Raw genomic sequence first — 27,962 nt, forward strand, 5'->3', positions numbered from 1 at the left:
GCATTCGGCCTTGTGAAACTGGTCAGCCGCCGAGAGGACCAGCAGAGCTAAATTGCGTACCCAATTCAACACTTGAATTTGATGTTTTCTTTGTCTATCAATATTCATTTGTTTTGTTTTGCTATTCCAATATACCCAGTCTATTATTATACCGTATTCCATGTAGACCCAACCCTGTTGTATGATGCTTTTACTCTAGTAAGCCGGCAGCTATGGTCTCGCCCCCGCTTCTGATGACAACCCGCTGTCCAGGCTCCAGAGGAACCTTTGCCTCCAGCTTGATCAAGACACGAGCAACTCCTCCGGGTTGTACTACCTTGGGCTTCTTTTTGATGACTTCGCCGGTGGCCTTGTCAAGCAGAGCCGCTATTGATTGAATCTGGCCTGCTGCGTGAAGTCTGCCGCGGTGGAGATCCACCGGCATGGGCAACAGATGTTCAAATGCCATGGCCTTCATGGTAAACGTGTCACCAATGTCGATAGGGTCAGTCGTGTGGCAAATTATGTCACCAATCTTGATATGAATTGGATCAATGTTGGTCAACGCAACGCTGACGTTTTGCCCGGCCACTGCCCAATCCTTGGCCTCGGTATCGAGCATGATGGACTTGATGTACGCTGATTCCCCGCTAGGCTGCACCAACAGAGCATCTCCAACCTGAATCGTACCAGAATCGATACGACCGGCAAGTGTCGTAGTTCCCTGTTGCGAGCGGAAAATCTCTGAAATGGCCATCCGAAAAGGCTTCTTAAAGGATCGCACGGTAGACGGTCCTGAGGCTTCTAGACCCTCTATTAGAGTAGGGCCCTTGTACCAAGCCCCAGCAGCATCCTCTGTTCTCTTGACAATATTATCTCCGTTCAGCCCCGATATAGGAATGAACGTGACGAACTTTTCTTGAAATCCCAGACCTGTTAAGAAGCCAGAGACTTCTTCTGAGATTTCTTTGAACCTGTCCTGGGACCACCCAACCATGTCGAGCTTGTTCACGGCAACAATCAGGCGTTGCACGCCTAAACTTCGTAGAAGCAAAACATGCTCTCGCGTTTGTCCTTTCAAACCCTTTTCGTAAGCTCCGGTGTTGGCGTCGATAACCAGAATTGCAAAATCTGCCTGACTAGCGCCGGCAATCATATTGGGCACAAAGTCTCGATGCCCTGGCGCATCTAGAATCGTAAACTTGGTTGATTCGGTTTCGAAATGGTTTGTGGCAATGTCTATTGTCACTCCTCGGTCTCTTTCCTCGCTTCTCTGGTCCATGACCCAAGCCAGGGCAAAGGACTGCTTCCCGGCTTTTTCGGCCTGCCGGCGGTATTTGTCCACTGTACGCTCTTCCACAAGCTTAAGCTCCAGAAGAAGTCGGCCCATTAATGTACTCTTGCCGGCATCGACGTGACCTTGTGCGACTTGGCTTCAGCGACATTGTTTCCAAGTAATGCCAATTCCTAGGGTATGGGTATGGGTAAACCTACCGACTACTACAAAGCTTACATTCTTCTTGCTAGCGCTCTGCTCAAACTCTTTGAGAACATCGAGGCCTTTGCTCTTGGGAGGTGGGGCGTCGCTGACTTTGAGACTTGAGACGCTGCTCGCAAGCGAGGCTTCTTTAGATGCCTCTTCACTCTTTTGGGACTTCTTGGGAGCTTTCGCTGCCGCCGCTGGAGCTTTCTTTCCCGCTGGATCAAAAAATTAGAATTAGCCCATCATTTCGCCTTAGCAAAATTCGAACCTTTGGCCCGGGCCGCGAGCACAATATCGTCTGGGCTGGGTTCGGAGAAAGCGTCTGCTAGAAAGGAAGATGATTGGGTATAGGGCATTGCGAAAACATCCCGCCTGCGCGTTTCGCCTGCCTCTGGAACCGACCCGAAAAGCGTCCGTGCAAATGCAGAAGGAGCATGACTGTGGCCTACTACCGGCTTTGCTTCTTCAAATTTGATATCGGCATCGGGTTTGTATTCAGTGATAGTTGGCAAGCTGGCGTCTTCCCCTAGAGAGTTGCCGGTGTTGTCTGATGTTGTCTCTCCCTCCTGTGCTTGTAAAGTAGAGGCCACAGTTGAGTTGTGTTGTGAGCTTTGGTCTTTGAGCTTTGAGATCGGGCCAATGTTTTCTTTGTTTGTATCAGAAATAGAAAGCTTTGTCACTTCGCTTTCCAGCGGAATGGCTTTTTCTTGAGCCTTCTTCTCCTCATTCTTTTTCTTCCGCAGCGCAGCCAGGGCTTGAAGCTTAGACACCTTGGGAGCGGCACCGCTACCTCCCATAAGCCCACCACGGGGGCGTGGCGGCTCAATAAACACGGTTTCTCGGTCCCTCGGTATGTCTAGCCATGGCATATCGTCGAAAAAGGTCAGGGATAGCTGAGGCTTCTCTATGCTGGGAAACGCGCACGCGAGACGATGGATGTCGCAAATGGTGGTGGAATATGCATTGTGCCCAAGTGATTCATCGTCTTCTCCAAAGGTTCGCAAAAACAAGGCTTGGTTGGCAGGTAAAGAGAACGCGCCGGGCTTACCTTCAGGTGCCTTCTTTGGCGCTGGTTTTGCAGCTGGTTTTGGAGCTGGCGCAATGAAGGTCTTTGTCAAATAGGCGACGGATTTATCGACGTCGTAGTAGTAATGCCATAGTGCCTCCTGTATCTGCGCGACTGTGACTTTGCCTGCTTCCACCCCAAGAGCCTTGCGCACTTCTGCTGTGCCATTTTGCATGGCGATCTTGTCTTCGGGGCTCAGTTCCTCCTCCTCTTCAAGGTCATCGTACTGGTCGACGAAATCGTCGTCGTCATATGTTGGAGGCGCCATTGCGATTCTACCCACAGACTTGTTTTGTCGGGCGTTCTTGGAGCTTGGTTGTAGAAAGAGGGTGAATCTTCGTGGCGAGTTTGCAGGGAGAGGGAGAGGGAGGGTGAAGGTGAGGGTGAGGAATGCCTGCGATTTCCCGGCACTAGTTGCACTTCATGTGACGAATGTTCGGGGTTGACTCATGGACTTGGGCAGACGTCGCCTCCTGGGTTGCAGTGCGCCTTGCGATGCGACGGAGCTGTTGCGAATGCTGGTAGCAAGATCCAGAATTGTAGAGACAAAAAGAAGAATATTAAGAGTAAACAAGACAGACAATGGAACGGCCGATGTCAGTTGTATAAAAGCAGTTGTCTAGCTCAAGTTTATTTGTCGGAGGCGCATCAGTACTAAAGCGTGCTCGTGCCTCCTTGATTAAGTCATGGAGGGGCATTTCCAGGAGCTCGATACTTTGGCGGGGTGACCGGTGACGGACTTTTCTTAGTCCGTGTCCCGCACCCTGTTGTAGTGGGAGTTGTAGGCAACTTCCCCCCCAAACGGTCGAAAAATTCGGGCACGATCGTGGAAGCTTGAAGCTATACTCTGTCACCAAATCACGGGGGTTTATTCATTTGGTGCCGAGATTGATTAATTCCTGTTGTCTTGTGTAAATTTGATCACAAGTTTCCCCCAGCCAAAATGAATTCGCTGAGTATGTCAAGATCCAGTCCATCGATTTGTCAGGGGTGAGGCGTGGAAACTAACAGACACGCAATTTAGATCTAGATGTTTCCAACGGTAAATCGATGCTGGCCCGACGATGACCTCGAGACCACAGCTAATATTCAACGTGCAGCGGCGGTGGTGAAGGATGAGCAAGGTCGGCCCTTCATTGTCGTCAGAGAGTAAGTTCCAGGACGTCGTGTGTGCACCTCAACACCATCTAACGGCGGTCTAGTCAGGGGAAGAAGAAGCGCCAGTTTGGCAACGAAGCCGTCAAGTCACACATCCTCGCCGCCCGAACAGTTGCCAACCTCGTCAAGACGTCACTTGGTCCTCGCGGTCTCGACAAGATCCTAATTTCTCCAGACGGCGACATCACAGTCACGAACGATGGAGCTACCATTCTCCAGCAGATGGAAGTCAGCAACCACGTTGCCAAGCTGCTGGTGGAGCTTTCGAGATCACAAGACGAGGAGATTGGTGACGGCACTACTGGTGTGGTCGTCCTGGCGGGCGCCCTCCTGGAGCAGGCCGCCGACCTCATCGACAAGGGCATTCACCCTATCCGCATCGCCGACGGCTACGACCAAGCCTGCGATATTGCTGTTGCCGAGTTGGACAAGATCTCAGATACCATCGAGTTTTCAAAGGAGGAGACTACTAACCTGCTCAAGGTGGCGCGGACAAGTTTGGGAAGCAAGATTGTCTCCAAGGCTCATGACCAGTTTGCCAAGATTGCCGTTGACGCCGTTCTGTCGGTGGCTGACCTCGAGCGGAAAGACGTGGATTTCGATTTGATCAAGGTCGATGGCAAGGTTGGTGGCGCTCTCGAGGACACCATCCTTGTCAAGGGTGTAATCATCGACAAGGATTTCTCTCATCCCCAGATGCCCTCAGAAGTCAAGGATGCCAAGATTGCCATCCTAACATGCGCTTTCGAGCCCCCCAAGCCCAAGACCAAGCACCACCTCGATATCACAAGTGTAGAGGAGTTCAAGAAGCTGCAAAACTACGAGAAGGAGAAGTTTATTGAGATGATTCAGCAGATCAAGGACACCGGTGCAAACTTGGCCATCTGCCAGTGGGGTTTTGATGACGAGGCAAACCACCTGTTGCTCCAGAACCAGCTCCCTGCTGTGCGATGGGTCGGTGGCCCTGAGATTGAATTGATTGCTATTGCAACCAACGGGAGGATAGTGCCTCGCTTTGAGGACCTGAAGCCAGAGAAGCTGGGTTCCGCCGGCATTGTCAGAGAAATGTCGTTTGGAACGACAAGAGAGAAGATGCTGGTCATTGAGGAGTGCGCCAACACCCGAGCCGTGACCGTTTTTGTACGAGGAAGCAACAAGATGGTAAGAATTAGTTGTTTTAATACCTATCGGATTTTCTTTCAGCTAACATGGGATGTTTAGATCATTGACGAGGCCAAGCGCTCACTACACGATGCGCTCTGCGTTGTAAGAAACCTCGTAAAAGACAATCGAGTCGTCTACGGAGGTGGTGCTGCCGAGATTGCTTGCTCTCTGGCAGTTGAAGATGCCGCCGGCAAGACCCCTGGCTTGGAGCAGTACGCCATGCGCGCCTTTTCCGAAGCCCTGGACGCCGTCCCCATGGCCCTGGCCGAGAACAGTGGTCTCAACTCCATCTCAACCTTGGCGGAGGTGAAGAGCCAGCAGGTTAAGGCAGGACCTAGCGACAGAGGAAAGCTCGGTGTTGATTGCATGGGACGTGGCGACAACGATATGAAGGCCGCCTTTGTCATTGACCCGCTGATTAGCAAGAAGCAGCAGCTGCAGCTGGCAACACAGCTGTGTCGCATGGTTCTCAAGGTTAACAATGTCATTGTGGCTGGCTCTGATGAGAATGATTTTTAAGGGAGCTTGAGTCTGAACATAGATAAGGGGTCATACAAAAAGCCTAGTTGGTCAAATAGAAACCATTTTGCTCGTCGCTGCGAGTTGATAATCTAAATCAATCTACAAAGTTTATGAAGACATTTTGCCTGCGCTTTGCCAACATGCTATCAAAGCCTTTGAAGTCTATTTAAGGGATAGAGGTTTTAGCTCATAAGTTATTTACGGCTCAATAAGCTGCAAGTGATGGTTCGACGAAAGACTGTACAGCACTTGGATCAATTGACTAGAGTCACCTGCTAGAAGGCATGATCTGAACCAACGGCAGAAGCCACAAAACATAAGATGCCACTGTTGAAAGCCAATCTGAAGGCCCGCCTCAGAAGCTTCAACGTCAACAACTATCATGCTTTTTATATATACAATAAGGTTCAAAGATTCTACCGGAGGGTACCTATGGCAATCTGGTGGAATAGGCTGCCAAGTTATAAGATGCCGTAGCGATCTTTTCAAATGATGTGTCACAGATCGCACTCACCACTACGCTCAACACGTCAAGATTGAGCTGGAACGTCCAGCTACACGGATTATGCAATCACTATTCTAATAAGGAAACCTTTCAACAGTTATCAGATGCTTTGACCCTCAATCACGGGTAGCCAACATGGACCAGAGGCATGAAGGACGAAGGGGCGCCCAGATAAGAAATATAGCAGCGGTGATCAATAATGTTGCTCGCAGGGTCAACGCTGCTGCTAGGAATCAAACATTGCTCCAGGCAATCGACAACATATTCTTGTGTTTCATCATGTTATACATCACGCAAGTGTCCTATTACTTGCTCACTCAGCTCGGCTCTTCTTTGTCTTGCTTTCCCTGTAATGAGACAGGGGCTAGCCACGCTCACACAACCATGCCAAAGCTGCATCATGATATCCCCTTACAAACTGATATCTTGGAAGTTTATTTCTCCTAATGTAGTAGACGCCATATCTCGAAGACGAAATGCGCCAAGTCGAATGAAAAAGAGCTGGGAATACAAATCATCTTGCAAGAGGAACTTGAGGAACTTGCAGAGGGTCCTACCATATATCTATCTAGAGGGTTAGAGGTGATTTAATTGGATGAACATGATTTTCACATTAAATACACTTGTTTAAACTTAGGGTTGATGTGGGTGCTTCTTACAAGTACCTAAAGGAAGAGTGATCAATACTAGAAACCAAAAGGAGAGCCGTTTTCTTCCGTTATCTCCTTCAAAGCCCAAGCACCGTTTGGAATACTTTCGAAAAATAAAATATTTATTCTTAATCAATTAATTCTTACCCCCCAACTTAATTCTCAAATCCACCGAAGCCCAATATTACGCTCCATAAAACAGAGGCCCGCTCAAGGCCATGACATACAGCACTTTCATCCCAACGTAGCACATCAACCGGTCACGCCCCAAAACAGTATTACACGTCAATCAAGCCATTTTTTAAACTAAGTGGCTTTCCTACCTAAAATTAGAAAAGAAAAGTTGCGGTCTGAAAGCATTGATCCTAGTAAAAAACTGTGACAAGTCCCTACTTAGAGGTCTTGCGACGTATAATTCCTTTTTTTTTTTTCAGCTGCGGCTGATGCAGCCGGTGAGCGAGTGATCCCTGGACGGAGAAGGGAAGACGCAGGTCATGTTTTACAAAACGGATTCTCTCATTACAAAAACGGAAATGCGGTGACCAATGCGAGACAAGAGTCGGTAAGGTCAAGTTGAGCAAAGCATGACGTCTCGGAAGAGCAATAGTACACAACATGCATGTTCATAACAGAACGTATGGTGTTGCAAGATAAGGCAACGGGAAAAAAAAACTTGATTCGAAAACGCCAAGGCCCTCCCTTCTGATAAAAAGTGCAGTGGCACCAAATCGAGATGGAGGCGCCGTCTACATTGTACAACAAAACTCGAATGAAACCACAGAGGCTGCTGTGTAATGTGACGAACAAAGTGACCGGTGTGACGGCAGCCGGGATCCATGAAGTAAGTGGCTCAGCAGATTTCATCGAATGGGATTACAACGGCAATCTTCCCAGCTTCGAGTCTTGACCGTTTACGACGAGGAGGCGCCAAAACATTGAAACGGTTCAGCCAGTCGGAAGACGAAGGCTGGCGCCCGTGTTCAGAGCAGAGAAATGAACAGCGGCATGATCATTGTAACACGACTTTTCAATGCTTGGGCAGCTCTCTACACACCCTACCTATATCATTTTGTCCATTCACTTGAGAGCACGACAGATTGGATGACGGAAGATTCGGTGTGATAACCGGGACTGACAAGCATCCGAGCAGATGGCGATAGCATCCAAGGCTCATCATGCTGATAACATAGTTTGCCACCTGATATGGGGGATCAACTTATGCTGCAGATGCAATTAATTTGCACAAGTGCCAAGACTCTAGCATCCATGTCTGAGTCTGTGAATATTATTGATGCGTGTCTTGTCTTGTGTGAGTGTGTGAGAGCAGCCTGCTCCCGAGTGAGTACAAAGTAACACGACAAGCTTGCACAAGGTGTCTTGGTACAGGTACCATCGCGACCTGGACGGCCCAGCCCGCAGCCTCGTACAGGTTAGCTATTTACTGCCGGTGATGGGCGTACGGAGCGCATGCAGATAATGCGCGTGGTGCGTGATGTGTGATGTGTGAATAATGCTTAGACGCGGGGGGGGGTTTGTGCTTGCGGAGGCATGTCTCTCTGTGCGTTGTGTCCGTGCATGCGTCAGTGTGTGTCAAGTGTCTGTGATGGTGATGGGAAAGAAAGCTTGATGCATGTACAGACAGCTGTACGCACATACACGTACATTAGCATGCGGCCCTTCAGGCGGCCAGGAACACATGCTCCGTCTTGCATTGGCGAGAAAAGTCGAACGAGCGGCCGTCAGATGGGGCTTCTCGTGTGATTCAGCCATGGCCGTTTTTGACGCCCAAAAGGCGAGCAAAGAACATTGCGGGGGGAAAGGGGCCTCAGAAAGTCTGCCTGACCGCGGCGTTATTGCGCACGCTCTCGAGTCCCATGGCGATGGCTTAGCCAAAGGGGAAAAAAGAAAAAAGGCAAAAAAGAAGAACACGATGGACAGGGGGCTTGTGATATACGAGGGCTTTTTTCGGGGATTCCTACAGCTAAGCAGAAGGGCTTTGTTGTTTGTATACACACAAGCTTATACACCCTACTTAATATATCTTGGGCAGGGAGACAGCCACTACAGATGCAACGGAAACGCAAGCCGGGGAATTTGGAGGCTTGAAGGATTTAAATGAGACGAGTTGAGTGAGGTGTGAGTCAAGTAACGCAATGAGTTGGTGGTTGTAGGTATGACGGTAGAAGTGCTCTGTAGACACAGGACACATGGACATGTAAGCTGAAGATGGGAAAGTAGGTACTCTGGATGCGTATACGGGATGTTGAGTACAGGAGAAACGGTGCCCAGCTTGTCAAAACAATTCCCACATATCCATTCCAAATTGTAGGAAAAGAGATGGAGCTCCAGGTCTGTTGAGCTGCGAGGCTGCTTTCTTGTCGATACCCAAACGGCGGCCGGGGGGTGGAAAAACAATGCCGACAAGGGTAGCGGAGAGAAAAAATAAACGAAACGAAAATAAGAATAAATGCAAACAATAATAATAATATGATTTATTTATTTTTATTTTCCATTTTTCCACAGAGGCCAATAGCAAGATGCATCTATTCTTATATTGTGCTGCATGCGGGTGGTGTCAGACCCCACCAGCTGTTTCTCCCAAGATGTGCTTCTCTGCTCCCAGTTCGGAGGTGGAGGGCAGCAGCATCTCCTCTCAGCATGAAAAATGAAACCACAGGCCTCAGCTCAGGGATTCCTCTTACGGCATGATGAGGCCAACACTTCCCGAATCCTGCCCTGCAACCCTTCAAAGTGGTTTGGCCTCCTGCTTAGAGTCTTCTCACCGCCCCCCCAGGCGCTGATGCAGCCGCCATCCCGCCTCCAAGGTCATCTGCCTGACAATTGCTGAGCTGGCAGACCTCCACGACCAAGCCATTCGTCCAGCTGCAAATTACTCCGGCACCAGGCATCTGCTGCCCCCCTCCTTTTTTGGCTCTATTCCCTTTTTCTCCGTCCTTTTTTTGACTTGTTTATGCTCTTCAAGCACTCTTTCGCGTCCATTGCATTGCCCCATGTGCGCCTTATGTGTGATGTTCTTTTTTTTTTTTTTCTCCGTGGGGCATGCGAATGGGGGGCTCATGTTTGTTGAGCTCCTCACATTAGTTACAACATTGGAATGCTGAAGCTGCATGTACACATCGTGTGCGGATTACACGGAGCTCTTAGTAGGTAGAAAGAGCACCAATGCCTTTGTCTCGCGGATACCCTCAGGTCATCCCCGAACCTACAGATGGGGGGCGTGTGTGCCTGTCTGATCACGGTGAGCAAGCAGGCGGCAGCTCGACATGGTCTCTCTCCCTACATTGTCTGGTTGTCTGTCTGCCGTTGCGTATCTCTCCATGTCTCTCATGCGTGCTGCTGTCTCATGCCTCTCCCCGGATCACACTGCCGGGCGTGACTGTATGTGCCAGACTGCTGCTACGCATGTACGTGCATTCATGTAAAGGTAAACGTGATGCAGGGTGTTGTGATGCTATTGCCACGAAAAACACCGACCAGGCAAACGTCTCCGCATTGTCTAACTCGCGTTGCATTTACTTATTTATTCATTTTATTTTACTCATTTTATTTTTATTCTATTTTCTTGATTCTATTTTCTTGATTCGATCTCGCCCCGAGGTGCCTCCTTTTTCCCTTCTCGATTCAGCCACCCAGGTGTTTAGATAGCTACCGAATAAGTACACACGCATGCGCTGCTGCATGTCCATCCACCAGACAGCTTCGCAGGTAGTCATTCTGTTGACTGACAAGGTCACCATCAGGCAAATAGGATCATTGTCTTCTTTCCCCGGATAAACGAGCAGGATGGCGGATAACAAGGAAAAGATTTTCGTCCAATTTATTTATTTCCTTTTTGCCGAGCTACCGTTGAGATGTCTCGCAGCCGCAGCTGCACCGGCTACAATATGTATGCCTGCGAATTGCCTCCCTGCGTCTATAAACTCCGTCAGGCTCTAATCCTTGTATTTTATGTCTTGATTGTACATCAGGATATTCCGTTTAGATCGGCACATAAACACGACGGTTTTGCAAGAAGTGAAGAAGAGCCTGAACTAGACGCATGCATGTCTATTGCCGATACGAACAAAGATCAAGCATCGTGTGATGGGTGCATGGCTGTACAGCCGTGGGATCAGCCAACCAAAATCAAGGCAAGTCATTCAAACCACAGGCTCTCTTTACTGCCAATTAAACTGCCCAACGTGCTCAAATGGTACGTTGTGTGATTATAGCTCCTTTGTAATCGATACAATTTGAGACGCATCTCTATTCGGCCCATAGCCACAGATCGACGATTAGCACTCTACTCACTCCTACGGCAGTGCGGAGTAGCGCTCCAGTATGGACGCGCAATATTAAATGAGTAGAGCGTTGGCAAATGTCCGTATCACAAAAAGCATCAATGGCATTATCAAAGGCAAAGGCACGATACTGCGTCAAAGAGCTAACCTGTAGGGGATAGTTGCTTCAAACGGTTAGTTCTACAGTGACTCACTATGGATTGAATGACTACAGAAATGACAATGTCAAAATTTGTCTCCTATAATTCAGCACAAAGCCTCAAAATGAAGGGATCCAAGTTTAAGAGGCCTGGAGATGCCGTGCAGGTTCCGCTCTAACTAATTTTCGCAGCTTTTCCCAGTATATTGCCGTTAGAGCACTACCACTAAATGTTGGCTGACCAACTGGCTGCTAGTGACTCATAGTACGGAGTCCGTAGAGAAGCAGTCATCGAAACCCCACCAACATCTGTAACGGATGCTCAGCCCCACCTGAGCTTTCGGGATTCAATATCGCCTCTTTGCTCTCCGAGTGTTGATTTCAAGTTAAATAAGATCTTACGAGTCTTGCTCTTTGCTTTTCGATCGTCTGGAATCACATAGCAGGAGTTTGTTTTGTTTTACTGTCCCTGGTTTTGGCGTTGCGGCTCTCCTTTGTGTGTACAATATCCGTCACCTCCGTGACACTTGTCCAACAATTATCAGCTCAGCCATATTGGATTCTCTTGATTCGACGTCTTCAATCATGATTGCACTCAAGACGCAGCCAGACGGGTCGCCTTTGGATAGGAGGCAAGCCGTAACAGACACCCCCGATGCCCGGGTTGTGTCCAAGCCCGTGCCTGAAGCACAGATTCAGGACCCGCGCGGCTATCACATCGAACAGCTCAAGAGGAGATTCTCACCCAAAGAGTCCACGACTGCGGCGGGAGAGACATCTCTGATATTCAAGCTTAAGCCTTCAGATCCAGATTTTCCCTTTGAGCTACCCTACTTGGATTGTGATGTCCGCGTTCCTGAGGACTATCCGGAAGAAAGGCCGGTGCTGTTAGTCAGGAATAAGGATATCCCTAAGGGGTTCAGCATCAATGTTGAGAGAGGCTGGGATAGGCTCGCCGAGGAGAAGAAGGGTTCAACTCTCTTAGCATTGGTCTATGCTTTGGACAGGAATCTGGAACGATTCTTGTCGGAGCAGAAAGTCGAAACGATCAAACTAGTATCGTTCAAAGACACGAGACATCTCGACCAAGTAGCGGAACAGAAACAGTCGGCTGCTATCGAGTCTCCCATAGCGGAAGCGCAGGTTGCTCCCAGCCCTCCTCCAAGACGATATATCCCGGAACCATCATACACTAGAGAACAGATTGCCGAGGCGAAAGCAAGGCGAGCTCAGGAGATTCGACAACTCGAGGCGAGAATGGGAAGGATGCCTCAGTTCCGCCGTTCTGCTGATGGTGTCATTTTCACGCTACCACTCGAGCCAAAACGTCGTGCTGAGCTCCCTTCTGGTTTGCACTCGGTCAACAGCATTCATCTAATCATTCCGCTCTTGTATCCGCTGCAGCAGCTGCGCGTGCAGCTAAATGAAGCAAACGCCGATGATGCAGAACCCATTGAAGACCTCTTTGCAGAAAAGGTTCTGGAGCAGAAGAACATGACACTTATGAGTCATGTCAATTATCTGGCTCAGAACCTCCATAATCTTGCAAAGCAGGCGCATGAACTGGCATTAAAGGCTGAGAAGGAGCAGGCGGCGGCTGCGGCTGCGGCAGCGATACAGGAGCAGCAGTCTCAGTCACAAACTAACGAAGAGGCTTCTGCCAGCTCATCGCAGCCTCTTATCAAAGGAAAAGGTCATATTCAGGTCATTCCTCGGCCTCCTGAATGGAGCATTGGCCACGAAGAAGACGAATCAGAAGAAGATAGCTACGAAGACTCTGATGAAGACGGTGGGGCAATATTGGGAAATGACGATGATGTCGCGGCAGTTCCATCGTCTAGTGAGGCGGTTGAACACGGCACTATGATCTCGTTTCCAAACATTGAACTTCACAGCGTCGAACTTTTACAGATATCGATCCTGAGTCTGAGTGTCAAGTGCGAGAGATGCAAGACGTTAAATGACATGACCGGGCTCAAGCCTGGAGTCGAAAAGACGTCGAGCTGCAAGAAATGCGCGACACCTCTCGCTGCCAAATTCAACCAACAGCTTGTTCATGAGAATTCGGCAAGGGCTGGGTTCATTGATCTCTCAGGAGGCAAGGTGGCAGATATGCTGCCGAGCACCTTTGTGCCTACGTGCGCCAAGTGCTCGACACCAAGTCAAGGGCTCGTTTCTGTAAGAGGCGAGACCACGACCAATGTCTGCCGCGACTGTCACAGCAAATTCACCTTTAAAATTCCCGAGGTCAAGTTCCTCTTTATCTCCCCTGGATCGCTTCCCCCGCCTTCTTCAGCTGGCCTTCGCCGGAAGCAAGAGAAGCTGGGACTACATGCAGGCGACCAACTCCCAGATAGGGGTACCTGCTCCCACTACCGCAAGTCCTACCGCTGGTTCCGTTTCTCATGTTGCAATCGTGTGCACAAGTGCGACAAGTGCCACGACCAGGCTGAGGATCATATCAACGAGTGGGCAAACAGGATGATCTGTGGTTTCTGCAGCCGTGAGCAAAACTACGCCGTCGAAGCGTGTCGCTTCTGCGGCCGTAGCGTGATTGGCAGGAGAGGCAAGGGATTCTGGGAGGGCGGTAAAGGAAACAGAGATAAGACGACGATGAGGAAGAATGACTCGAGGAAGTACAGGAGGATTGGAGGTTCTGCGGCAAAGAAGGATTGAGTGAGACGGGTCAAATGAGATGTCTCGGGTTGTTAATGTAGATTAAAGGGGCGCCTTGGAGAGTGTTTGAAGAGTATCACTGCAAATGCTCAATTAGCTATCCAATATATGAAGGTGATTTTCTGAATTAGTGTGACTTCATTGTTACGTGTATAATTTTCGAGATGATAGATGATTGACTTGACCAGGCGCGTGCTTTCAGTAAACAAGGCGATACCCCATATGGAGTAGTTGAGCCAACGAATCTTACACATCGCAACCGAGGAGGACAGCCAGAAGCGTGCCAATGGCAGGTCAAGCATAAATTTGATGATTTTGACTATGCACGACAATCCCGATATGGGAACAACACATATGCCATCTGAGGTAGGAAGAATCATAGTCTGCGTTGTCAGTGAGGTCCGTGATCCATTACGTATTCGATCCTGATTCCACGTAACGAGACGGAGAGAGCAGGGAAACGAATAACTGCATTGGAGCGGCTATTATTGACGCATAATGAAAAGAAAATTAATAAACGATAAAATAAAAATAACCGGCTAAATGCAACGGGAACCCCAAATCGGATTGGAAATGTGACAGCTCGCAAACTCCCCCCAAACGACATCTACCCGCCATGCTACTGGCGCAATCTAAATCTAGCATCCATCGAACCCTTTTCGAGAGAACGAACCGTGTTCGGCTTTTCCTCTTCGTCTTCCTTGCCCTTTCGCAATCTTGAAGGGGAGGGGGTGGGATGAGGTTGGGGGTCGTTTTGGGGGGGGGGGGAAGCAAACTGTTCTTGGGAGGGGCGTATGAGTGCGAGCTCGTCCTTTTTCCGTCTTCCGTCGTTACGCGGCCCTCCGTCTTACCTGTTCCATGTGTCCCTGCTGATCCCGCGACAAACCCGAAAGGCCCCGTGGGAGGCAGGAACAGAGTGTCATGGGGGAGCTTTTGAGCTGCGCACGTTGAGTCTCCATGGGGAACCATGATCCTCCCGGTCTCAAATTAACCAGGGGGGGAGGGAAAGACGATTAGAGTCCGGGCAGATCAGGCTGTGTGGAGGAGGGCCATTGTGATGAACAGGCCCGAATGGGGAATTTGGATTGCAAAACACGAATGGGTTCGGTTTGGCCGTCTTTTCTCGGGATTCTGGGGATGGTGTTGTGAAGGGCTATCAAGTACAAGATACTTGTTGGCAGCGTTGAAGTCAGACGAGGCTGTGTTGGTCATTGGTGGCTCACGTTTTTCCGACAGCGGCCACGTGAGGAACGCCTTGTCGAGGCTCACGTACTCGGTACATGTGCCATGGAGAAAACGGAGAATCAACACAAATCACAGCCTCTACTTCGTATTGACATGGGCTGCTGGCAATTCCCTCCCATCTCGCCGACTACTTCGTATGCTCGCCGACTATGCTCTACCCTGTCACGGAGGCGAGTCTCGCAAACGGTCAGTGAGGGGGATCTGCACGCCCGTTCTCTACGGCATTTCACACAGCTATACGAGTATCCGCGCATGCACGTCCAGACAAAATAAACAGCAGCTGTCAAGCTTTCTGACCGAGCGGGCCTAAAGGCATGTTTCATGCGCTGTACCCATTTCGACACGTTTTTCACGATGGCGACAGCCGATGCTGATTCGTTCAAAAGGGTTGGGACTAGGCGGCTTTCGTGAGGATCTTCGTTCCCCCGCAAAATGGCCGAACCCCCTTCTTGTTAGGGAACTCGTATCCTCTGGGGTCAAATCTGAACGGCGACTGAAGGACCCTGGTGGAAAGATAAGATTGTGTGTTTCGTGTCTCTTACAGGCCCACGTGTGGTTACAAATGCGTCCATCACAGAGGTGAGTTCGAGGAATCGTCAAATCCCACCACTGGCAGTTGTCCAGACACTCATGCATGTTCCAGGTACGGATTGACAAATCGATTCTAGAAGATCACCAGAAGGCGGTAAAGTGGTATTAGATGCAGCCTTGGCTTTCCTGATGGAGCATATCCGCTAGTGCCATGCTTATCTGCATTGGTGGTCTTGGTATACTTGTTGGACGGAGTAGTGAGGCCGAGATGCTCACGAAGCTAGACGTCCCGCTGTCATCCCGTGTTGTCATGGATTTCCTGGTATTTCTCATCACGAATAAAAGCACCGACAATGGCTGGTGAGCATCGAATTCGTGGCAGGGCTTCATGTCCCTGGCCAGTTGTTTCTAAATCAGCTATGCGTCTCAAGGCTCTTGGTTTGGCCGATATCGTGTTCGCCTTCATTCGGGCGTTTACTGACCAAGGGTCTCTCGTATCAAGCAGTCTAAATCTAAACTACAGCTGCATATTCAACCGTCGGCATCTACATGATCTTTCTCGGCCGGGATTATAACCTCTCACCTGCACACGCAAGAGTCTACATGAACCTACAAAGTACTTGCAGGTGTCCACAGAGCTTTGGACAAATCACATCTCTGAATGAGGGAATTGTTGCATTGAGTGCAGAGAACTGCCGGGCCATCAAAGTCGTGACACGTCGTACTGCTGTGGGTGTCATATCATAAAATTATACCACTCATACCTTGTGTGATTGTCTACGACTCACTCAACATCATCGTGAGGAGCCACGCCTTTCCTCGCGAAGCCCAATCAGATTCAAGCTACATCACTGCTTATGCTTTTTATGCATGCCTATTAGGGCAGAGACTGCTTTGGATTACAATTCATCATGGTAGCGCCCTCTCGACAACTGCCCGCTATTGGGCAATGGGAGGAGTATTGCAACATTCAGATGGGGCGCCCAGCCAAGACATCCACCTGGAGGGCGATCAAAGGGGTAAACCCATTCGAATCTCATCAGCCTTGTTGCCCTGCTCAGGGTGATATGCCGCATCAGAACTATGATCCGCAGCTGTCAGAAGCAGAAGCTATCCGCTTTACCAGGCTCCCCTCCCTGTGTCCAATGAGAAGGCTCATCGACATCCGGTGCTGCTCGGAGACGCATGGCTCACCAAGGTATCCTACCGCTCAATACGCCTCCCCTTGGGCGCTTTCATTTCCTATTTCTGTTCTATACTCGGGTTTCCTGACCGGGGGAAGTGCGTCAGAGAGTCGAAATTAGGAAATGAAGCAATTCTATGTTGTTTGAGAGCTCAAATCGGACAGCTTCGCAAACGGGAGTCGAATACGAAACGGAGGCAAAACCCTCGAATAAGCATTCGCAGTCTCATGTAACCGAAGAATCGCACTATGCCTCCTAATGCAAATCGCATAGCTTGTACATTGTCCGACGAGTTTATTTCGGCACTCTGCCAACCAATGGCAGAAGCCAGATATCAGCAACATCCTCTTCCGTCAACGAGCTAGTATCGATCTGATTTCCACGTAACGTTAAATTCCACATATGGAGGACGGAGCCCACCCTCCGTACAGTCAGATCGCTGCATAGTCACAGGGCCATCAAGGGCAAGATTCCGACATGGGGTCGGGCCCTGGCTGCCGGATGCCTTCCGGTGTGCTAAAAGGAGGCACTTTTGAAAAACGTGGTCGTCACTCCAGGGTCTGTTGCTTGGCCCTTGGCTGCAGATTTTGGCGATCCACTGGGATTTCCTTAATTTTATTCCGCGGGCATATTATTTTCGAGATTTATTTATTTTCCTTTGTTGGTCACAACATTTTCCCATGTGGCCTTGAAGGATTCTCGATGCGATACCGTCGGCGAATTATTCTCCTCCTACCGCATTCATTATCGTCGGTTCAAAACGGAGTGTTTTCCCCAGAAGCGACCATGACCGTTTATTGACTTGCGAAATACTCCGTAATTAATGGATTTTAGCAGCGAGCCGCACGGCTGTGGCGTTTTGGCTTGAAGATCATTCAACTACAAGCACTGCCGCGGCTTCGCGGATTGTCGGCGAATTGAACTACATACAACACCAACATAACAGACTTATCGCCAAAGCGACACCGATGCCATTAACGCCACTCAGCACTTTGGCGTTGGCTCTGATCCATTGATATTAATTCATCGGAGACGGTCCGAAACGGTGGGCACTGTTTCCGGGGCATTCGGCCGGGATGGAAATGGATAAAATAAAATAAAATAAAAATATTGAGTTGTTTTTTATTTTATTTTATTTTATTTACGAAAAATGTCAATGGGTCGCGAGCAATCCCTGGCAGTGGGCTTTCACACGTCTACCCTTGCAAGCATTTGAAATTCTGCAATGACAAAGAACTGAGCCCCAGTTTGCTCGGCCCTGTTATGTCTGCTTTTATGGGCCGCAGAAGGACCTGCTTAGCGCGTTCGGAATCGCCGCTGAGTGTTTTCTTTCACATGGCGAATCATTCGCTTCAGTTGTGTTCTTATCAGTATGCTTGATTGCTGTTAGGAATCTTTGTTGCGCATCGGAAGAGGCTCAAAAGCAGGATTTTGCCGGCGACGTGATGCGGAATCGTACCAGAAACACGAGACACAGAGAGTGGCGGATCACCGGTCCATGAGCATCCCACGTCCTGACAGTACCGTGTTGGCGATAACTTGGACCGGGCTGACTCGCGGATCCGGATCCGGAGGATGACTTGACATTCTAGTCACGGCAAAGTTCGGCTTCGTGTCACGGCAGTCAATTATACTACTACTGCCAGTACAGTATTCTCATGTGCCATTCTGGCACTTCGCCTGGACCGGGGTGTGCTTCAGAGGAGCCAGGCGGGTCATACCATGTTGGGCCCTGGATTCGAGAAAAGTTCTATTATGCAATGCCCTGGGCGACACTTAAGCGAGGGCATCTGCCTTCGATTCGAAGGCTTGTCCATCATGTGAACATGAACGGTCATCTCCTTGCCGTCGAGTAACTCTGCCATCATTCAGGCCCCTATTGCCTTTCAGCCATGAAGTCGGATATCTGGCAGGGGGAGGTTCTTAAAGGAGAATATTTTTTTATCTCGTGAGACGGGATAATGAGAAATGCAGGGGGCGGAACGGGATGCTTGAAGATTTTTCTCTTCTTTGTATGCATGTACATCGGTCCGACCAGATCTGACTTCGGTCTGTGCTCACCTGGGACCCGTCGCTCTCTACTTTTTGCCTCCTAAGCCTTGAGAGGATTGGCTTGATCGTCCGCAATGGCGGGTCGGTGAGAGAGTCAGTTTCCGGATCGTCGAGTGCGAGTGCGAGTGTTCGTCGGCATGTGAATCGTCTAGAGGAGTGATCTTCACGCTTGAAACGTACTATGAATGCACTGAGATGGACCTGATGGCGTCTCGTGTTTACATACAGAAGGCGATGTTCATCTCCATTGGGCTGTTTCTACTCCAGGCAGGTAGGAGAGTACCGCCGGGTAGGTTATCTCCCGACCAGCCATCCATATTAGAGGTTGCGAATGAGAGCTGCGCTTCAGCCCATGTGCTGTGTAAGATGGTTACTTGGTCATGCAACGTTTGATGGTGAAGCCAGATGCTATATCTGACGAACTTTACAACTGCCGAAACTCGGCTGCTTGGGTGGGATGATCACGTATTCCAAGACTATCGCAAAGTAGTAAGAGAACGTGACTACAGCTCTCTATCAACATCACGGAGGCAAATGTGACTTTCAAAGTCACACGTCTTTTCGATGTGGCGACTGTAGCAGAAGAAGTAGAGATCATGTCAACGAGTTCGACGACGTGCATAGGGCAGCGTTGCAGTAGATTGGCGAACTACATCATGAGCATGGGCACCACTTCAAAGTGGTTCGACGAAGACGCATCTTGGCACCACGATGTCGCATGGTAGGTAGTATTACCACGCTGCCGGTTTTTGTGTTGCACAAACCCAGAGCATTGAGCATTGACAGGCGTCATAACCTGGGGAAACCTGGTTTACAATGTGTGAATGTTGAAATCGAAACTGTCAAATGCTTGGATGAGAATGGAAGATACAATTGATGAGCATGATGGTTTGAACTCTCCTGAAGGTGCTATTAATAGCCCGAAGGAGATGAGAGTTGCTACCAGTACTAATGGAAAGCTACGACTTCAACAACAAGCTCTCAGTTGACACAACTACAAGTATTCGAAAGCGCTTTATGAGCTGCGGTCTACTCTCTGAGCTGCAAACTCAACGTTGGCTCGATTCTGATATCAGTTGCCATATTCTCGCCATCACCAGTGAGGGTGAGGTAACCATTCTATCAGAGATGCTACAGAGCAGTATCAGACCGTTATCCCTACGAGATACGGCCTCGGCGGTGCCATAACGGTACGTGTGTTACGGAAAAGACGCCCTCTACTGGTAGTAGTTTGTCATCGCCTCAGCCTTGTTTGTGGAATCACGCCCGTACCGACGACGAGCTTCGACATCATGGTCATGACGAATGCTACCTTCCGCCTCCATCACGAACCATCATCACAAACGTGTGTGCACAAGGGCGTCATCCCCGTGGGTGAGCAGAGGGGAACCCCCACACCCGGAATCCAAGGCCATGGTTACCCGTTACCCAATCCGTGACACGGGATACATCGTCTGCAGCATCTTGGCGTTTGGGTGAGCATCTGAGATGTGACAGTCATCTAAGAACCATACCTGTATGCATCCAAGGAGAAATTCCAATGACCATTACACATCGGAGTGGTCACGGACCCTTGCCGATAGCTTCTCTCACCGCAGGCTCCTCCCACGCCCCGGCTAAAGTCTTTGCACGTATTTCATACGGGCCGGCCCTCGCGTGCTAGGGGGTAGGGGATCGCATTTACCCACTACCCAAAAAGAAGGTGGACTGGCTTACAGGCAAGAAAAAAAGCCCTTTTGCGAGAGGCGTGATCGAAGATCACCCTTTGATGAATCTGACGGCACAAACGGTAATCGTGGTCAGCAAATACTCCGTCATTTGCCACTACAAGAAGCACGTTCATCCCGATGGAGTAATTACACCAGCATCAGCAGTGCTTTAACGTTACAGGGTCGTTACGAGCTTTTTTTTCTGCCCGAACGGCCCCCCACGTGAGGTTTTGCTTCTACTTTCTGCATAGAATGGCATCGCCGGCGGACAATTTGATCAAACCGCGAGGTGGAGATGATTTTCCATCGTGGACACCGACGGACGATTTCGGTCTGATGGGGAGATGAGCTGACATTTTTTCTTTCGTTTTGCCTCTAGACGCCAATTGATTTGTCCTGCTTACTAGATTCAAGGTGGGAATAAGGGGCTATCTGCAACGCGGACTGAAAGCACGTGTTCTGCATCATTGGGCACTGATGCGGCGTCGCTGGAACGCAAGTCCAGAAATGCAGGAGAAGCAAGAGTGAGAATTGCAACGAAGGGGTGGGAATAAGCCCTCTGTGGCCCTGCTGCAACAACAAAGCAAGCAGGGTTACTGTTGCTGACGCCTACAGGATTCGGCGTCTGCGATGATGCATGCATACTCTTTGATGCACGTACGAGTACACATAAGGGAGTGTCGGTGCCGGACGCTGTTCACTATTATTTGAAATTGTCATCCAGTTACATTCTTGTTGCTGGGGAGAGTCGTATGAGGGCCATGCATCTTTTGACCGGGATTTGCAACTGTCCACGTGGGATGATGTTACTTTGAATAAGATTATTTTTGGCCCGGACAGGCTCCCTTTATCTCTTCTTTCGGGTGCTTCGCCATGGTGGCGGCGTGATATTATTCCGGCAGGTAAGAGAGAGCGAGATATCATATATGCTCGTCGGGAAGAACCAGCGAATGTCCCGAATGAGGATGATCGACTCATCCTAGACCACCCAAATGCCGAGCGCATCCCGCAGCTCCTGCTTACTACAGTTATCTTCCTTCTGTCCGCAACCCATCCAATCTACATACAGGCCACAAGCACGTACCTACAAGCGATAATGTGTGTGCTGCTGCTAGCCCCCCATGCTTATTCCCAAGCAAGCCGAGGGTACAGGATTACATATGATGAGAGGGTCATTGCATCAGCCATCCCGCGGTTAGAAAGAGAATCGGCCGGGGGTGGGAAGGGAACCGGGGATGGGGCCGGGCCGCTTCGGGATTTACGACCTCCACCCCTGCCCGGGCGTATAGGGCCCCCTTCCGGGATGCAGACTTGATGAGCCGCTATCGATTTTTGCTTGGCTGGTGCCTGAAAGGTGAGCGACGGTTAGGAATCTCCGGCTTGCCGTGAGGATTTGATTGGCATGGGGGTTATATAGCCGTGGTTATTGCCTTGCTGAGTAGTTTCCGGGGTTATGGTATGGATGATGTAGGAGACGTGGGCAAGTTTTATTGATTCATCATGATGACTCTTGGTTGATCTTGTGAAATTACATGCATATTCTTTCTATAAGCGCCCCGCTCATTTATAGGCTATCGATCGTATGGAGCGTATGCTGTAGTTGTGGGTTAGCAGCTGTCTGGATTAGACTGCAAGTGTTGAGATGCTCATTGATGCCCTTGTTAGCGGCCAGCACTGGCTTCAAGAAATTGTTTGTAAATTCTTGGATATAACTTGGGACTATTTATCTGGTAGTGCCTTACATACTATTAAAGGATATGCTGATTCATCAATCATTGTATAGAGTATGTTTGTTAATCATGTAAGTTAGAGAAATTGCGTGCTGGGAATCAATTCGATATAAACAAGAGCCCTTGAATCAAAACCTAGAGGAGAATCTGATTTATGCATGTCCATTTTAACCTCACACATGTTTAAAATCCTCATGAGAGACGGAAGGTTTACCATTGCGAGTAAAAGACGCAAGCAGCGCTTCGGAGCAAAGCGCTTTGTAAACTGATACATCATCAACCAAATATACATCTACAAATCATCAATACATATTCAACCAATATGGCGCTCACAGCAGTAGCAATATTCGTTATCTCTGTCAAGATAATTATCCAGCCGTGTGGATTCTGTCCAGGCATACACATACAACCCCGCCATTCTCCGTGTCTCGTCTCAACCCAATACCACCTCAGGCAAATACCTCAGCTTCATACCTTTTTTCCTTCTCCTTCTTCATACCACTCACAACTTCTTCTTCATCCCGCTCTTTACCTTCATCAAATCCCGCTCAATTATCCATCTTTCCCCCTCCTCCTCCTTCATCCATCTCACAAACCCTCGAGGCGGTCAACCCATCTCGCACTCCATCCAACTTCCCACGTAATACACCACCCATTTCTTATGTCATTCCTGTTTCTCTCAGAAACACCATTATCCCATCCTCCACGGCTGATACTTGCTGCACACTCTCCCCCCATTCGTCGCTTCATCATCAAGCCACCTACTCTCTCAAGCGAATCATCTCACCCCCAAAAAACCCTCGAGCTTCCGACAACCCATTGGTCGGGAACATCTATCATCGCCCCCCCCTTTCAGCGCATCATGATCATCATGCCGTAACACCGCAGATGCCGGCTTACACCAACACTCTCAATTTCCAACGAAAAAGACGGGATGGACAGACACGCGCGCAGCAGCAGCAGCTAGGCAAAACGACACACTCCCCCTCCTCCCCCCAACTATCTCTCCAGCCCTCTTTCTCGTCCGTCGCACAGACCGCCAAGACGGGGCCGAAAAGCAGAGAACCCGAATGAAAGCACACCCCCTCCGAAAAAAATCAGAAACAAAAGCAGGGTCACGCTCACTCACGGGGTCGAGCTGAGGCGGCAGTCCTCAAAGAGTCGGTGTGATGAGCAGTGGCTGTTCCGGTAGGGCATATGTGAGACACGAACCGGTCTAAGATTGTCCGCCCATCGCGTGGAGGCCGAGTCAATGCTCTGCGAAGAAAGACGGGAGAGGAAGTACCCGGTAGGTCTGGCAATCCACGGTACGACGCTGGCGCAGGTCGTGTGAAAGTTGCGTGTACCCGTTGTGGCTCTTTTTCTTTGTTACAATGGTCTCTTGCTCATCCGGTATGCAGCAGCTCAGTCACTTGCTCACGCCCGAATCTTTCCAAGGGTCTCGACTCCGATTTCTCGCTGGGGGATGAGTCTACTTTTAGAACGGGAAGAGAATGTCTCTCCCTGCTGTTCCTTCGCCAAGTGTCATCCAGGCATCACGAGGAACAAGTCTTGCACCAGCCAATCCAATCCGGGGGCCAAATGCAGAAAAGGAATTTAAGGTAAAAGAAAAAAAAAGAAAAAGAAAAAGAAAAAGAAAAAAAGAGTCACGCCGCTTAAACTTTCCATCGGTGCCTTTTCGACAAGGAAGAGACAGACGAGAATTACATTACACTACATGTCTCGCCTTGTCTTCCAGCAAATGATTCACAGCCGCATATACCCCCCAAGCCAGCCTCAGCCCGTCCGTGTGTAATGAATGACACAAACACACATTCAACAGAAAGAGAAATCCAATCCAGAGAGATAAGAGAGAGGGAGGAACAAAAAATTGACATGGCCCTCGGGGATTCCAAGGACCACATGATCAATCTCGAGAGAGGGAAATGGGCTTGGTCCGCGCCTCCTTTTTTTCGTTGCTGTGACACGCTTTCATTTCGCTCATCCTTCTGCCTGTGGGTAAGAAAGACGAGAGGAGGGGTATGATTTTGTTTGCTTGTACATCCTCCCGTTGAACCAAACAAGTTGCCTTCTCACAGCGGCTTCCCGTCTCGGCGACTTCTTGACTGTGAAACTCTTTCTCCCCAGGTTCATGGGCAGTTCTCCCGCTTACACTCCACAAAAGAGTGAAAATGGTATGGAGTTCATCTCATTTGCAGCATCTCCCCGTGGGGCACCTGTCGGTACCCGTGTAGGGAAGGTCGTCTTTTGCAATCCCGGGATACTCAATTCATCGGGAAGAGAAAGGGGGGGAAGAAAGTCGCGGGCCAGTAGATTTCATCTCTCTTCCCGCGTTTCCCATTGAACCCTCTAAGAATGAAGGGGGTTGGATGATGATTGCGAGAGGAGGGTAGCGCAGCAGCAGCAGCGACGACCGCCGACAGAATCGTGCGTGCGTACAGGTACAGGGAGGTTCCTTGATGAGCAAGTCGGTGACGAGCTCGTCTGGGAAAGGTCGATGAGGTTGGAGCAGGCTGAAGTGAGACCCGCATAGCGTCTGTGTCAGAGTTTCTTTTCGTATCCTACTTGTGGCTCTATGTGATGTTTTTGCAAGCTGACAAAGGACGTTGTAGCTCACACGGGTTCATAATATCAGCTCTACTATTCACAGTGGCGAGTATCAAGCAGTCATTGAGATTTCCAGAGATTCAGCCGTGCTCAGAAGAGCCAAGTGACACCCAGAAAGCATTAGGAAGTTTGTTATCAGCAAAGTCTCTGCCAAGTCACAGACAACACGCTCGGTCGAGAAGGCTGGTTACAACAACAGTCAATGGTGCCCCCAAGCACAAAATGAATACGAGTTGATCTTCTAGGCATGTTCAACCACACCAACAGCCCAAAGCCAATCTCCCACGGGGTTCAACAGAGAGGGACAAAAATAAAAAATGGGCGTTTGAAGAGCTACGTTCTTTGTCCGACGACCCTGACCCAGTAGCCAACGCCGGGGGCTCGAAAACTTGTATCTGTTCATGTGAAAAAGTCAATTTCATCATGGTACACACCTCTGTATACCACTCTGTAGTGAGCCACATCTTGCCGTGTGATACCCTCTAGGTAGGAATAGATGGGAAGGGTAACCCGAGGAAGAACAGTCTCAGCTTGACCGGCTAGTAGCTTGGATGATGCCGATGCCTAGAATTAAAATTTGTAAATGAAAATACATATATGTAAATATAAAATGAAATAAATAGATAAAATAAAATATAAAACGAAATCACATGGAGTGACAAATTGACGGTGACACTAGATTGGGGGTTCTTTTTTTAAATTTTTAATCATTGTATTAATATTCTCATTATTATTTCTCATTAGTAGTAGTATCTTCTCAGCTAAATTCCCCTGATGCTGTGCCGTTTGAGATGGTGTTATCCTTGCAGCCGCTTTCAACTCTCAGCAGCGCTCGGCTCAGCGCAAGATCAGATGCTGCCAACACCACCCGAAAACCACCGTTTCACATCCTCGGATACTGTATTCAAGAGAGAGAAAGCATGAATCTTGCCATCATTTACATGCGATCATGTCTGATACCTCGGAGATCCTGTCACAGAGCATCAATGCATCAATACACACACACAGAGTCATCAACATGTCAATCTCTCGGGCGATGCCGGAGTCGCTCGCTCTACGCCGGCTTACACGTGCCCCCTCGAGATCCCCTCGCAAAGTCCATTCAAACCCGCTAAAGCTGCGACCTCGGTGATGAAGAAGGGAAGCCCGCGTATCCCGTCGCAATATGGGAGACGCCCACGTCAATTGGTCAGATCCGGGCTCAGCAGGCAAGGCGCAATCACAAGAATAACGAGCAATCGGCGACCAGGAAGAGCGGAGCCCCCACGCGGCAAAGTCGTCAACAAATGGCGTGCGTTTTTTTTTTTTTTGGGCTTGGGCTTGTCACCAATGTGACGAGCAGAAATTTGCCTTGGCTGGGGGTTGATTAAGATGAAATGTTGAAGAAATACTAACAACGTCCCGTGTCTGGACGAAAAAAGACATGATTTCGTTCCAGCGATGACATTCCACTGCTTGGTTGACACCCCCCTCCTCTACAGCAGAGTAAGAGGGAAAAGCAAAGTCCTGTAGAAGCCAAGTTTGCAAGGGTCCCGCAAGTTGACGCCGCCTATCAGCTCAGGCACAAAGACCCTGCGAGTATAACATGTAAGCAGAGCAACTCAATTCGATCAGATGATCTCTCGGGTGCGGCCCGGTCGCGTCAGTGTCAGGTCCTTTTTTTTTTCTCCTTGTTAGACATTTTGAAGCGCCACTTCCGCGGCCACATGGGGGCTACGGCCAAGAGTTTTGCGAAGACAGAGGATGGTCATGATGGCCAACGTAATTTTGATTTGAATTTGAGACGCTCATAACCGAGTTGAAGCTGGCGACAGCATCTGCCAATTCTCGTTTTGTCTGTCAAAGCTCCCCACGTCATTATTCGCCCGGGATACGGGCAGTAGTAATAACTATTGATGTACTCCGTATGCACGTATGAAATAGCTGCTGCGAATTGGCCACTGAATCGACGCATCGCATCCTGCTCGCGGGATCTGCGGCGCTGCGAATCCGCCCGAAGCAGAGCGAATGGTCCTGATACGACACGAGCAAAGCCGCGCACCCCGACTCTTTGGCTTTCGCTTTCGCTTTGGCTTGTTTGTCACAGGCGCTCATCGTCAAGGCTCCTCGTTTCAGTCATCATCTGACAGCGATCCTCCCTCCCCACGGGGGGTGTCTGGCGCTGAGCTGGGCCAAGCCCAAGTCCAAGCCCATCGGTGAAGCATCCAGGCAAAATGTCCAAAGGGTCATGAAACAGCCTAAGAGGGCCACGATGAAGATGCATCTGGCCAACCCTTGGGGGCTGGATTTGCAGCAGTGGCGGATAACTTTCTGGACATCAAATGATAAGGGGCGGGGAAGGCGGAGCGGGCGCCATCCTGCAGCGGCCACGTAGGAGCTCGAGGTCACTTGATGCATTTCTGATGGACGGTTCGAGCAACGCAAACAAGAGACGGTCCCGTCAGGCTGTGCCACTGTGCCAGCCTTTGTCTTTGAGCAGCGGCGGGACAACGGAGATGGTATAGCCATGGCCATGGAGCCTTATCACGAGTATCTGCTTTGCAGCAACGCATGACATGAGACTCGCCTGTTCGGGTCCCGAAGCATCAAGATTCTGAGGCCATTCCGTTGCCTCGCCTTTGCCTCGCCGGGCCTTGCCTTGGCAACGAAAAGGTCACCGTCTCGGCTGGCTGAACCGTTTCTGGACAGAATAAGTCGTTGACGGCATGACGATGCCATCGCCAACACTTGCCTCTCGACCTTAGCGTAGAGCCATTTACATGCCAGCCAGACACTCCATCTGAAGCCCCCCGTTAGCTGGTGTACATGTAGACAAAGAAAGAAATGGTCTGCCACCCAATACAAACGTACCTTGGCCATGGTGTTTGTCGTTCGGCCTTGGCCCCCATCATGCAGCTTGCAGTCATCTGCCAGTTCCGTATCAAACCGCTAGAACTGCCGCGGTTGGACGCAGGAGCCAGCATATCGACGGGGTCATGATGCTGCCCTCAGGCCACTCGGACAAGGCGATGGACCATCCTCATCGAGGAGGTGCCCAAGCTGAGCCAATCGCCAGAAACGAAAAAGCAAAATAGAAACGAACGAATAGAGCAGCTCATCCAACACTTGCTGGCCTGACATCGTGCCTGGCAGCAGGCATAGCGCAAGGGAGATGCCGGGAGATCAATAGGCAGGCCAATGCAAGACGCTCGGGGCGCAAGTCTCGATCCTGCCCTGCTTTGTAAACGATGCAATAGGGCTGTCTGTCAATTGAATGACGCA

At 49.7% G+C, this 27,962-nt stretch overlaps 6 protein-coding genes across 6 annotated transcripts; 5 read left to right on the plus strand and 1 right to left on the minus strand.

Annotated features, from left to right (window-relative positions):
• Positions 1–190: 190 nt before the first annotated feature.
• Positions 191–2,796, minus strand: M431DRAFT_3526 (hypothetical protein; the record flags this gene model as incomplete). Its single annotated transcript, XM_024914491.1, has 3 exons — positions 191–1,398; positions 1,474–1,677; positions 1,731–2,796. The coding sequence occupies 3 exons, from the start codon at positions 2,794–2,796 to the stop codon at positions 191–193; spliced, it is 2,478 nt and encodes an 825-aa protein (XP_024776024.1).
• A 394-nt stretch (positions 2,797–3,190) lies between these two features.
• On the plus strand, positions 3,191–5,498 carry M431DRAFT_529239 (hypothetical protein). Its single transcript, XM_024920759.1, has 5 exons — positions 3,191–3,484; positions 3,553–3,570; positions 3,629–3,677; positions 3,731–4,847; positions 4,908–5,498. Exons 1-5 carry the CDS (start codon positions 3,472–3,474, stop codon positions 5,367–5,369), a joined length of 1,659 nt encoding a protein of 552 aa, XP_024776025.1. The 5' UTR covers positions 3,191–3,471; the 3' UTR covers positions 5,370–5,498.
• Positions 5,499–10,432: 4,934 nt separating this feature from the next.
• Positions 10,433–10,753, plus strand: M431DRAFT_480043 (hypothetical protein; the record flags this gene model as incomplete). The annotated part of the gene is made up of 1 exon (XM_024915830.1): positions 10,433–10,753. The coding sequence occupies one exon, from the start codon at positions 10,433–10,435 to the stop codon at positions 10,751–10,753; it is 321 nt and encodes a 106-aa protein (XP_024776026.1).
• A 349-nt stretch (positions 10,754–11,102) lies between these two features.
• M431DRAFT_506095 (hypothetical protein) lies at positions 11,103–13,761 on the plus strand. The gene has a single exon (XM_024918751.1). The coding sequence runs from the start codon at positions 11,553–11,555 to the stop codon at positions 13,641–13,643; it is 2,091 nt and encodes a 696-aa protein (XP_024776027.1). The 5' UTR covers positions 11,103–11,552; the 3' UTR covers positions 13,644–13,761.
• A 939-nt stretch (positions 13,762–14,700) lies between these two features.
• M431DRAFT_492807 (hypothetical protein) lies at positions 14,701–15,198 on the plus strand (the record flags this gene model as incomplete). Its single annotated transcript, XM_024917042.1, has 1 exon — positions 14,701–15,198. One exon carries the CDS (start codon positions 14,701–14,703, stop codon positions 15,196–15,198), a length of 498 nt encoding a protein of 165 aa, XP_024776028.1.
• Positions 15,199–22,196: 6,998 nt separating this feature from the next.
• On the plus strand, positions 22,197–23,281 carry M431DRAFT_373707 (hypothetical protein). Its single transcript, XM_024914663.1, has one exon. The coding sequence runs from the start codon at positions 22,417–22,419 to the stop codon at positions 22,972–22,974; it is 558 nt and encodes a 185-aa protein (XP_024776029.1). The 5' UTR covers positions 22,197–22,416; the 3' UTR covers positions 22,975–23,281.
• Positions 23,282–27,962: the final 4,681 nt, after the last annotated feature.

Source organism: Trichoderma harzianum (assembly GCF_003025095.1).
Source record: "Trichoderma harzianum CBS 226.95 unplaced genomic scaffold M431scaffold_4, whole genome shotgun sequence".
NCBI classification, from domain to species: Eukaryota; Fungi; Ascomycota; class Sordariomycetes; order Hypocreales; family Hypocreaceae; genus Trichoderma; species Trichoderma harzianum.